Here is a 12,669-nt window from a genome sequence, read left to right as displayed (position 1 = left end):
GGTGGCATAATGCAGAAAGGGCTTCAGCACAGAAGTTAATTTGTGCATTAGATATCGATAGCATATTAAAATTAATGGTAATGAGGCTGTTATCTGTTGTGTACTTTTGCTGTACTGCCGTGGAAGATTTTAAAAGCAGTACAACAAGAGAAATTTACTGCAGGTCTGAGGAGACATAGAAATGTCATTTGAGAAGATTTAATGCCAGTTTTTCCCTTTTTCAGGGAGCATACAGTAAGAAGCGCCTGTAGCTGTAAAGTCAGAACAGGATATAACAGCTCTGCATACAGGATAGGTCTTATCTGTGCATAAACTGCTATGTTGTTCTGCACATAAATAGAGAAATTATGTCTTACTGATAATTTCTTTCCTTTCCTATCAGACTAGTCCAAAACATGCGAGTTATGTCAAACAACCAGTGGATGGACACAAAGAAACAAAGTGGTTCTGCCTGATTCACCCCGTAGGGGCTCCATCCAGCCTTAGAATGCTCAGTATTTCAAATCATCAAACAATGGAGCTCATGTTTACACTTCAGGTCAAATGTTGAATTCATCCATTATGCATACCCATAAGGCACTATTAAACTCTTGACATACAGTTCTCCAACTGGATCAGTAGCTACCTGAAAATCTGATGTTAAAGAAATTTTAAAATAAAAATACCGTACTTTGAATTGTGAAATCAGAAATGGAACTAAAATGGAAGCAAGTTCAGTAATATTCAACTAGGGACTAATTGAAAGAAAATGATCAGATAAGACAATTTCACCTTCCTTAGAGTCCATACGAGACCAGTCCAGAACATGTGAGATGTAGCAAAGCAGTCTTGAAATCAGTTGGAACATGAAAATCCCTGCTAGTACACATTCTTCTAAAAATAGCAAACGCATATGCCTACAAAGCAGGAGAATTGGGTTCAGAGAAGGAATGGCTGTGTGTCTTGCAACATCAATCGATGGAGTATCCAATCAGAACTTCATCCACAAAGTCTAGGATAATTGGTAGAGAAATTTCCAAGAGGAGGCTGCCTCTTGTAGTGTATATTTGGACTACTACGGTATTTTTTAAAACTAATTCTAGTAGTTTAAAACAGAAGATCAGGCTTTCCTAAATTGTGTTAGAGAAAGCTCATGCAAACTTCACCTATGAGATATCAAAAGTCATTCTGCAGGCCATTATCACTAGTCACCTCAACCAGAAGAAAGTGGTAAGGAAGGAGAAAGAAACTCTGATGTATATGTGATGTCATATGTATATGTGGCCAACATATCAATTTAGTAGAGAATCTAAGCTGCAAATATCCAAGTCTAAAGAGGATAGTTTTTTGTTTTAATTTTAATTCATTTATTAAATCATTACAAGTTACCATACCATTTCCAAACTTAAAAATCCAAACATAGCAACATACTAAATGACAGCAGATAAAGACCTGAGTAGTCCATCCAGTCTGCCCAACCATACATGATTCATAAATTAATTTACTTTAAATGGTCCTTTTTCTTTGATATTTCTGTACCAGAAACCCAGAGCCCTGCCCAGTAGTGTGCTTAGGTTCCATCTACTGGAGTCTCCATCAAAACTCACTCAAGCCCATCTTAAACATCCCAGCCATCGAAACCCTTCCCAGCCTGTCCTCAACTGAATGTCCATATACGGGACATAGGCCCAGAGGAAATAATATCAAGAAACTACAATATTGGATTTGGACTCTTCCTTAGACCCCGATATTGAATGCGGGGGAGGAGAAAGAAAATATAGGGAGTTTTTTTTTTAAATTAAACAATTCAAGGAAATAAGCTTAAACAGATAACCTCGGTGCTTGGACCTGTGCTCTTCAACATCTTTATAAACGATCGGGACATTGGTACGATGAGTGAGGTGATTAAATTTGCGGATGATACGAAGTTATTCAGAGTAGTGAAGACACAGGGGGATTGTGAAGATCTACAATGTGACATAACCAAGTTTGAGAAATGGGTATCGATATGGCAAATGAGGTTCAACGTGGATAAGTGTAAAGTGATGCATGTCGGGAACAAAAACCTCATGTATGAATACAGGATGTCCAGGGTGGTACTTGGAGAGACCTCCCAGGAAAGAGACTTGGGAGTTCTGATTGACAAGTCGATGAAGCCGTCTGTACAATGCGCGGCAGCAGCAAAAAGGGCAAACAGAATGCTAGAAATGATTAAGAAGGGGATTATGAACAGATTGGAGAGGGTCATCATGCCGCTGTACCGGGCCATGGTATGCCTTCACCTGGAATACTGTGTCCAGCACTTGTCGCCGTACATGAAGAAGGACAAGGTACTACTTGAAAGGGTCCAGAGAAAAGCGACTAAAATGGTTAAGGGGCTGGAGGAGTTGCTGTACAGTGAGAGATTGGAGAAACTGGGCCTCTTCTCCCTTGAAAAGAGAAGACCGAGAGGGGACTTGATCGAAACGTTCAAAATACTGAAGGGAATAAACTTAGTAGAGAAAGACAGACTGTTCACCTTCTCCAAGATAGGGAGAACGAGAGGTCACTCTCTAAAGTTGAAAGGGGATAGATTCCGTACAAACATAAGGACATTTTTCTTCACCCAGACAGTGGTGGAAAGCTAGAATGTTCTTCCGGAGTCTATTATAGGGGAAAACACCCTCCAGGGTTTCAAGACAAAGTTGGACAAGTTCCTGCTAAACTGGAACGTACGCAAGTGAGGCTGGACTCATTTAGAGCACTGGTCTTTGACCTGAGGGCGTGAGCGGACTGCTGGGCAGGATGGACCACTGGTCTGACCCAGCAGCGGCATTTCTTATGTTCTATCCTTTTGCTTCATAACAACCCACTGGTTAATTTCTTAAAGTCCAAAAAAGATCTCAGATGTTCAGGGAGGAAAAACATATCTCAAACCTAAATATCTGACTACGCATTTACATGGATATGCAAGCATAAAGGTGGCTCCTAATTTTCTCATTTCTTCTCTCATTACAAGAAATTCTCTCCGTCTCTCCTGAGTTGATTTTGTCACATCCGAATACATCCATATTCTCTGTCCACAAAAGGGAGTTACACCTTTTTTGAAGTAAATTCTCAAAACAGAAATGAGGTCTTGTTCAAAGACAAAATTCACTATTAAAGTGTCTCACTCCTTAACTTCAGAAAGAGAATCTTCAAGAATTGCTGCAATATCTTTTAGATTTTTCTCAACAATCTCATTTTTATTTAAGAGTACGTCTCCTATTTCAAACTTTTTATCTTTAGTAACCGGTAAATAGTAAGCTTTATTTATAGGTGGAATACTTTCTTGGGGAAAATTCAAATTTTCTAATAGAAATTTCTTAAAAACTTCAACAGGAGACATAGCTATATTTTTTGAACAATTTAGAACTCTAAGATTTAGTCGTCTGTTAAAATTCTCTATTTCGAGAAATAAAATTCTGATCTTTAATAACTGCAGAAATTGAATCTTTCAAGTCTTTCTAGTTGAATCTTATCCATACAGTCTTGTCGTACTCTATCAATGTTCAAGGAGAAAGCATCGACTTTAGCAACCAATACCACCATATCCTGAGCTGTTTTCCCCACTGTCAAATCCAACTTCTCTATGACTGTGAGAAGTGTCCCCAGGGTTAATGCAGGTTCTACCGCTGGCTCTCCAGCCTCCTCAATGCTCTTCCCACTTTGCAGTTCCTTCGCAGGTGAAGTTCTGCCTAGATCCAGCTCTGGGGTCTCCCTCCTCCTCTCTCCCGGTGCTCGACTCAGGGCTCCGTGCCTCCGCTGGACAAGGAGGCAAGTTAACTATCGGAGACGAGATGTTCTGCTCCAGGGAGTCAAGCGCTCCCATGCTCGACTCTACAGCGGAATCCAGCCTCTGAAATTCTGGCCGAGGGTTGGTAGCCATCTGTGGAAGTGTCAGTTGAATTGGGAAAGATGAAAGAGCCAATTACATCCTGGCTCTCACCATTCCCTTCCTCTTGGAATGTGGTATTGTTGAATAAGGCAGAAAATCTGGCAATTCCAGTACAAAAAGTAAGCCAAAGCTAAGGTATTTCATGGAACGTTCAGAACACAGTCAAAGTCTGTTCACCATCTTGACTCCTCCCCCAGGTCCAAGAGGATATACTGTATAGTTTTCACAAGCCTCCCTTTCTCTAACAGACAAAAAAATAACGAAGAAACGCTCTGGCATTTGTTAGTTGTGTACCTGCAATGCAAAAAACAACAAAAAAGGCCGGTAACTTTATGAAAAAAACAGGAGCATCAACTGCTCAAGCGAGTCATTTGAATATTTTCTGTGGTCTATCTACATTGCAGTGTTTTCTGTAGCATCATTTTCATTCATAAGATTCATCTCAGATTTATTTTAGTATTCAAACATTTTTACTGATGACAAAGAATTACCACATAAGTCACACTACACTGTCAACAATTCATCCAAAAGACTACTTACAAATGTGTCTAGTCATCATTTCATTTTAACATGAATGTTCTCCAACTCCCCCATCTCCCTCCCCATAGCCTAGTCCTTAGATATCAGCAGGTGCAAAATAGAAGGCCACTTCATAACTGCAGCAAACAACAATCCGAGGCCCTGTTCCTTATAGACCCCAAATTAGTGCCGCTACAAGCCTGCCAGATTCCGTACAACCAAGCAAACACAACACTTGCAACTGTTCTTACCCAAAAAATCACATTCCCTTCATAGGTGGACTATTATTCAATCCCCCACACAGAAAGTACTAATCAACAGTCCCCTCTAATATACACAACCCTCCCTTCTTACCAATGCTCTCTACAGCCCCAAATAAAATCCCCCATTCCCATCCTCAACCCTCCACCCTCCCCTTCCCCACCCTCACAAGTTGTTACATAATAAACTTCGTAGGTGATAAGATGTCCAAATAAGGACCCCACACTTTCATAAAAGTACATGTTGCTTTACGCTTTCCCTTGGCTTCCTTGGCTTTCCATCTCGTCAGAGTATGAAGGGAGGCCTCCAATGCCACTCATTAGGTGGCTCCTCTACAATCCAGTGCTGCAAAATGCATTTCCATGTCACTAAACACATTTTACAACACAACAACCTCTTCTCCTTAGGTATGGCTGTAAAAGCTCCAGATACGTCCAGCACCATTTGTACCCACAAAGGAAACCCCAACCACTCTATGTATAAATCTACCAATCTCTTTCCATAAACCCTGAATAGGTGCACACCAACAAAACATATGTTCCAACGTCCCAGCTTCCTGACCACATTTCCTGCACGTCCCAGAGAACTGCTCACCACAGTAAGCTAACTGTTTCTGCGAGAAGTAGGCTCTATACAGAACTCTATAATAGTATTCCTGCAAGGTTGCACTACGAGTCTGTTCCCTCACTCTCCATAAAGATGATGAAAGATCCAAAGATGGTAACACCAGATGCAGATCCTTCTCCCAACCCCTGCAAATCAATCATCTCAGATTTATTTTAATAGACTCTTGATGCAAGCAATAGTGCTGAAACACAGCCCATGTGAAGTCCTAATGTACCTGATAGTCAGTTAAATGGGTTTTTTAACATTAATAAAGGACAACTTTAGGAAAATCAGGTTCCCTTTCTCCTCCCATTGATTTGGTCACCCCCAGTGTTCCATCCATTGAAGCATTCTAAGGCTGCATCATTCCCTTAAGAGGCAAAGCAGGCAGCACTACTTTGTATTGGTCCCCGGGAGTGGAATAATCTTCCAGGATATATTCGCCAACAGCAAAATTTACAGAACTTCAAAAAAAATGTTGAAAAGACACCAGTTCTATAAGATGAAATATATGGTATGAGTTTGGCTAAGGGGGTAGGAGTGATGACTGTTGAGGGCTGAGTGCTGGTCACGGAGGTTTTGTACGCTAAATGTTATGTTTTATTTTGTATGTTAACATGTAACTCGCTCCGGATAAAGGCAGGCGATAAATGAACAAACAAACATAACCCACACATTCTGGACTGTCTGATATGGATGCTAAGGAAATCAGCCAAACTTGCAAAACATTTATGTGCAAGAAATTTTTACGAGGCTGATAGAATAACTTTCCAGCACATGCACAAATGTGCACCAACACTTTTTGTTTTGTTTGGACATAGACCTGTGTTAGCTGCCCTCATCATAGAATCTTATGCACAATGTCCAGCAGACTTTTCCCAATTAGCACACAATTCCGCACACTTTGAATTATTTGCATATCACCAGCTTACTGCATTGGTGCAGAATACAGGATGCCCACAAAAACACTCCTTGATTTTAAATGGCTACAAAATCAAAACTTATTGGAATATGTTTATAAATAAGATGACAACAAATACAAGTTCCAAAAAGCACGCTTAGCAAGATCTTACACAATTGCTTGAACTTTAACCCTTATAAGCTGCAATTGTGCAGATGTTACAACCTTCAGATAATGCAATGTGACAAAATGACCAGGTGTTCTCAAGTGGCCCCTCAAGTGGCCCTCAAGATCACCGGACATTACTGTGACTATTTTCTTTGAGGGATATATGAAAGGCAGAGTGTACATAACTCCACTACCCGCAACTATGGATGATCTGCAGGAAAGTATCACTGAAATTATAAACGCAATCATGCCGGATATGCTTCGGAGAGTCTGGTCCGAGCTCGATTATCGCATCAATGTTTACCGAGTAACAGGTGGGGCACATCGAGTGTATGTAATCAACAGATACCATATGAAACTTTATGAGTTAATGAAACTGTAGCCTCAAAGGTGAAAGAATATTCCAATAAATTTTGGTTTTGTAACCATTTAAAATGAAGGAGTGTTTTTGTGGGCACCCTGTATATTTTCTCACTAAGTCTGCAATAGAAGCTATGGCACATGGCTGTACAGTGTGGCTTTCTGCATCAGTCCCTATACCACTTACAAAATCCATGTCTTTACAACAAATTCCTAAAGACAAAGAGAATGCACCCAGTATCCTACAAATAGAATTCTGTTACTGAGGAGCCCAGTGCTTCCGTTAAATATAAACAGAGGGCCATAGCTATGCTCATAATTTTGTTCCACACAATCAGATAGTGAGATATAGGGACATACCTGCCTGTATCTCCACCACTGTACATACAAACGCCAGGTCCTGAGTGATCTATGCAGCAACACTGCTCTGGAAACCAAATCAAATAAGCATTACACTCCAGCTCTGACCCCATACACAGCAGCATCTGATCTTTTCCTCCTCAGGGTTCTGAGCAAAAGCTGTCCCATCCCAATAACTCCTGCAATCAAGAAAAGAATGCTACAACCCCACCCTCACAAAACTCTAAATCAGATGTTCTCAATCCAGTTCTTGGGACACATCAAGCCAGTCAGATCGTCAGGATAACTTCTATAAGCTGCGTATTTATTGTGGACAGCCTGACAACCTGCTTGGCTAGATGTGTCCTAAGGACTGGGTTCAGAATCTCTGATCTAGATACATATAAAAGACAAAACAAACAGTTACGGGAAATACCTGCAATGCATCCGTGCCAGAAGAGTCAAAGTCTTCTGCTTCTCTTCATCCTGCTGCTCCAAGCGATTCTTCCAACAAAACCAGAACCTTTTCAGTAACTGCAACAGAAAGATCATTTTCAGCAATGGGTAACCAGAGTGAGGAAGAAAGAAGTGTCACATGCCATCCCTTCCCCCAAGCCATGGCCCCCAATTCAATCTGAGACATGAAGCAAGTTTAATTTGGACACTTTGGCTCCGATTCTGTTTATTGCAACTAAAGTTGCACATACAACTTAATTGTTTACCAGGCTAATCAACACTTGTAATTAACAAGTAATGCACACACAACTTTAAGCATATTTTATAAAGTGGTGCAAGTAAATTCTAGTGCATGAATCTCAAAAGAGCATGGGTATGTCATGGGCATTCCTAAAATTTAGACACACTGTTATAGAACACACCTGATTCATGAGCAACTTAGGCACAAGAATTTAGGCCTGGTTTTCATTGGCCTAAATGGATGTGTCTAAATGTTAGTCACTCAAGATCTCAATATGTGCACAAATGTTTCAAATATATTGTAACATCAAACCTCTAGTAGCCACCTATATATTTTAAGTTTGAGATTTTTCACACTATGTTCCTCAGAATGCCATACTGTATAATCGTGTGGTAGCCATCCTCATAGGAACTTTATATTGTGTGACTCTTCAATATTAAATGTTCTTTTGATCTATGTTCATATTAATTTATAAAGTGCTCGTGCTGCAGCCCCGGCGAATAGTATAAGGATTTAGCGTTTTGCTAAGATTCTGAACCGCTCTGCTTTCTCCGTCCCTGACCCTGATGAAATAATGAAACGCGTCGGTGGGGATTGAGGCAGACCTGGTTTTAAGCTAAGTAACTGTTTTGCACTAGCACTTGGATAGCTAAGTTAGCATTTTCAAATGAGCACGAGCACTTTATAAATTAATATGAACATAGATCAAAAGAACATTTAATATTGAAGAATCACACAATATTACATTACATTAGAGATTTCTATTCCGCCTGTGCCTTGCGGTTCTAGGCGGATTACAATATAGAAGATATCTGGCCATTTCCAGTGGAGTTACAGTAGAAGAGTAAATTACAGGTAAATAGTAAAGAATTACAGTACATTCAAGATCACAGAAGATGTACATAACAACTGAATCAAGTTACATCGGGTAGAGAGTAACATCAAATAACTATAAGCGAAGGTGGTTACATAGTATATATAAAGTTCCTATGAGGACGACTACCACACGATTATACAGTGTGGCATTCTGAGGAACATAGTGTGAAAAATCTCAAACTTAAAATATATAGGTGGCTACTAGAGGTTTGATGTTACAATATAAATGTTAGTCAGGCATATGGGTGCCAAGCGTGATTCTAAACTGCACATAAAACTTTGGACACTTTGTACATAACTTTGGACGCTTCATATACTCTCCAACTCTCCTGCTTTGACCCGTGTAGGCTCACAGATTGGTTTGTACTATTGATGATTATACATGTTAAACACTTACTGTTGAAGAAAGAGTTTTGGATATATTTGTTTTTCTCCAAATTGGACTTCTGAAGCAGGCAGATGCCGAAACACAGGCCACGTGGGGTCCCTCAATAAAGTGTCTTCACATTATTGTTCCATCTGAGGCCCTCTACACTAATTGTTTGCTAATTGGCTTTTTGTGGTACTGTTTTCCCTCTGTCATTTCTCCTGTACTGATTTTTTAGGTGCCAAATGGTACTGTATTTACTCAAATATAAGTCGATCCAAGTAAAAGATGAGGTATCCTTCCCCCCCAAAAAAAAAGAGAGGAGGAAAAAAGGTTGACTCAAATATAAAGATAGGGGGGGGCAGGAGTTTAATATTCATGTGCCCTGCCCCACCCTTCTTGCCAGGCTCTGCACCCAGCCCCCCTCTCTGCCTTGTCCCCTCTCTCTTCTGATGTTCTGCAGGTCTCCACCGGGACTGCCATATGACATGATGGGCTGGAATATGAAAGATCCCTCCTGTCTCCTGTCCTGGCCGACTCTGCCAATTTTTTTTACTTCCCTCCCACCTTCCCACCTCCCCCCGCATACCTTTTTGAATCCCTGGAGGTCCAGCAGTGTACCTGGCAGCAGCAAGCTTTCCATGCACCTGCCCCTTGCTCAATGGCCACCTCGAGTTCCCGCAGCCTAGCAGTTTACCGTGCATGAGTGACCTTTCCTCGCTCCTGCCCTGAACCATTCGCTGAATGGCTGCCACGAGTTCTCACAAGTCCCACAGATTCACCAAAGTATGCAGGGGGAGGCGAGAAAGAGGTAAAAAAATTGGCAGAAGTCTGCCGGTACAGGAGACAGGAGGGATCCCTCCTGTCTAGGCCAACCCCCCAACAGGCCATACGGCAGGCCCTGCTGAGGCCTGCAACAAGTCCAGGAGGGAGGCGGGTGAGCAATGACCCAAACATAAGCCAATACTCCCATCTCAGATTTTTTCGAGTATATATGGTATAGAATATGGCCCTTGTATGTATATCATTTCTTCCTTTCTTTCTTTGAATTTTTAAATTGTTCTTTATTCCCATGTGGTTTATGATTTCATGCCTTTGAATTATATTTATGATTTTCTACGTTTTTTTGTCTCATTGAAATAGGCGGTCTTACTGTGATTTCCACATCAAAGTCCTTTATGATTTGTTTAAATGCCCCCAACATAGGTGTTTTTCACCTAAACATGTCAGGCTGCTGCTATTTTGTGGTGTATGTGTGCTGCTCTGTGCCAAGTCATTCTGTTTGTTGCATCTAAGTTTGCCACTCTTGGTTATGCCAGATCTCAAAATACTGTCTTGTGCATCCCACATTTAAAGCTCATTCTGTAGTGCTGCCCGATTCAGGAAAAAAAAATTTTGATTCGATTCAGCCTATTGAATTGGTTTTTCAATTCGATTTTCCTGCCCAATTGGGTGTTTTTTCCAAACATCCTGTTGGGTTTATTTTATAGCCTCTTCACCCCCTTTGCCCTCTCCTACCCACACTGGCGCTGTGGTGTAAACAAAATAAATAAACAAAAAAGAGTTTTCCTCTCTGTTAAATCCTAGCTCACGTTTGCGGTCTTACATAAGCTCTGGCAGGATAAACATTTCAAATCTGACATATCACATGGGAACTGTGAACTAGGCACCAGCAACAGGAAGAGCAGGTCAGAGAAGCACCAGGTTCACTGCACTGCTCACTATACTGCTGTCAAACTGGGATTATTAGACCATTTGGGAGGAAGGCGGGAGAGGGGTGGTGTCAGAGTTGATACCTATGTGTGTGTTGGGGGGGTGGCAGAACAAATGTAAACACTGGCCCCTGCTCACTGAAGACCTTTGGTATAGCACCGATGTATCTTTTCTACACTTAACACATTATACACATGGGTCAGTACTGATTGCATACACACACATGCATGTACCATACAGGAACACACAGATCTGTAGTGTGCATGTACTGTACATACCAGACAACAGTGCTGACAATACAAACATGACCCCAAACTATATACTCATGAGAGTGACTGTATGCAGTCTGTATGCACATATATTATACACAGACTGCACATACATACACACACATAGCACTGCACACATACCGTACACATAGGCACATTCTGGATGTAAACTCCTCCTCCCCTTACCTGCTAGCCAGGCTCTGGCGGCAGTGGTGCCTGAAGGGCATGAGATGGTAGTCCATGACGTCAAGCAGCAGCTTCTGAAAGATGGGGTCGGAGCGCATGAAATCGACTGACTAGACACACTCCACGAGCTCGGGCGCCGGATTGAGGGCAAAGCAGAGGCACTTCATAAGGTCCGGCGGTGCAGCATGCGTGTCTCTCGCTCATGCTCCAGCCAGAACACGGACATCTGGAAGAGCTAACTCAGACTCGACGGGTGGCGGAAGCGAGTCAAGCAGGGCGTGTGGCTCATTGAAGTTGAGCAGCAGCATGTCCTCCACCAGGTACTTGTTGGCCAACTTCTTGGTCTCCTCCAGGCCATGCAGAGTGGCGATTTTACACACCAGCTTGTGGTTCTGCACAGAGATCTGTTCGTTGAGGAAATGCACACAGAGGCGGGCACCTGCAGGATGTGCAGGAACTTGCTCACAGATAGGACCTCCTCCACAGTGTCCAGTGATAAGGTCACTTTGGCAGTGTACAGGTACTCCAGCACCAGTCGCAGCCCGATGGACAAACAGCCCTGCAGCACCAGGATTGTTGTTGGCCCGCAGGCTGACCAGCAGCTTATCTTCAGGCGACCAGGAGGCCATGCTAGGCTCGTCCTGTGGCCCCTCCTCCCGCCTGGCTGTAGCACTTCCGAATTGGCCAGGCCGATTTTTTTTTTTTTTTTTAACGAATCGATTCACCCAAAGTGAATCGGTGAATCGATTTGAATCGGAAATCGGGCAGCACTACCATTCAGCAAGAAAGCACAGTTACTTACCAGAACAGGTGTTATTTGGGGACAGAAAGCAGATATTCTCACTTGTGGGTTATGTCATCCATGGAGTCTGGTACGGATAGTGGTAAAAGTGCATTGCTACTTTAAGTTTTTAGAAACTTCGCAACTGTCCGCACGATGCTGGCACATGGTACCTCAGTTCCATAAGCAAATTAAGAAGCCAACCAGGGGAGATGGGTGGGATGTGAGAATATCTGCCTGCTGTCTTCGGACAACACCTGTTACGATACATAACTGTGCTTTATCCTAGGACAAGCATGCAGCACATTCTGACATGTGAGACTCCCTAGCTCAGTGTTTCACAACTTCAAGCCAAGTACCCCCTAAGTCTAACAAATATCAACCGAGTACTTCACCCAAGCTCCGCCCCAGACTTGTCCAGGATCCACCCCAGAACCCACACCCATAATAATAGTACTAATTGTAATGCAATTTCTTCCATCCATTTTTCATACATAATGGTAACCACAAAATTTTTTTAAAAAACAAAGCACACGATACGCAGAGAAAATCTTAATTATCATTTGTATTCAGGGTTTTTTTTCAAAGAGGTCAAGACAGATGACTTTAAAATATGCAATATCACCTCAGTAACAACTATAGAAAAATAGACAAATATAGTGCAAAATATAGACAGCAGATATAAATTCTCAAAACTGACACATTTCAAACACTAAATTGAAAATAAAATA

At 41.8% G+C, this 12,669-nt stretch overlaps 1 protein-coding gene across 1 annotated transcript in view; it reads right to left on the bottom strand.

Moving 5' to 3' along the window:
• SFI1 (SFI1 centrin binding protein) overlaps positions 1 to 12,669 on the bottom strand; it is a 172,599-nt gene that overhangs the window by 93,425 nt on the left and 66,505 nt on the right. The window contains exons 14-15 of the mRNA XM_033957125.1: positions 7,486 to 7,583; positions 7,071 to 7,137 (exon numbers count right to left, since the gene is read on the bottom strand). Coding sequence (XP_033813016.1) covers positions 7,071 to 7,137; positions 7,486 to 7,583 — 165 coding nt within the window. The remainder of the gene's footprint in view (positions 1 to 7,070; positions 7,138 to 7,485; positions 7,584 to 12,669) is intronic.

This window comes from Geotrypetes seraphini, chromosome 8 (genome assembly GCF_902459505.1).
Source record: "Geotrypetes seraphini chromosome 8, aGeoSer1.1, whole genome shotgun sequence".
NCBI lineage: Eukaryota > Metazoa > Chordata > Amphibia > Gymnophiona > Dermophiidae > Geotrypetes > Geotrypetes seraphini.
Note: the sequence above shows the minus strand (reverse complement) of the source record. Positions and strands in the feature narration are given on the sequence as shown.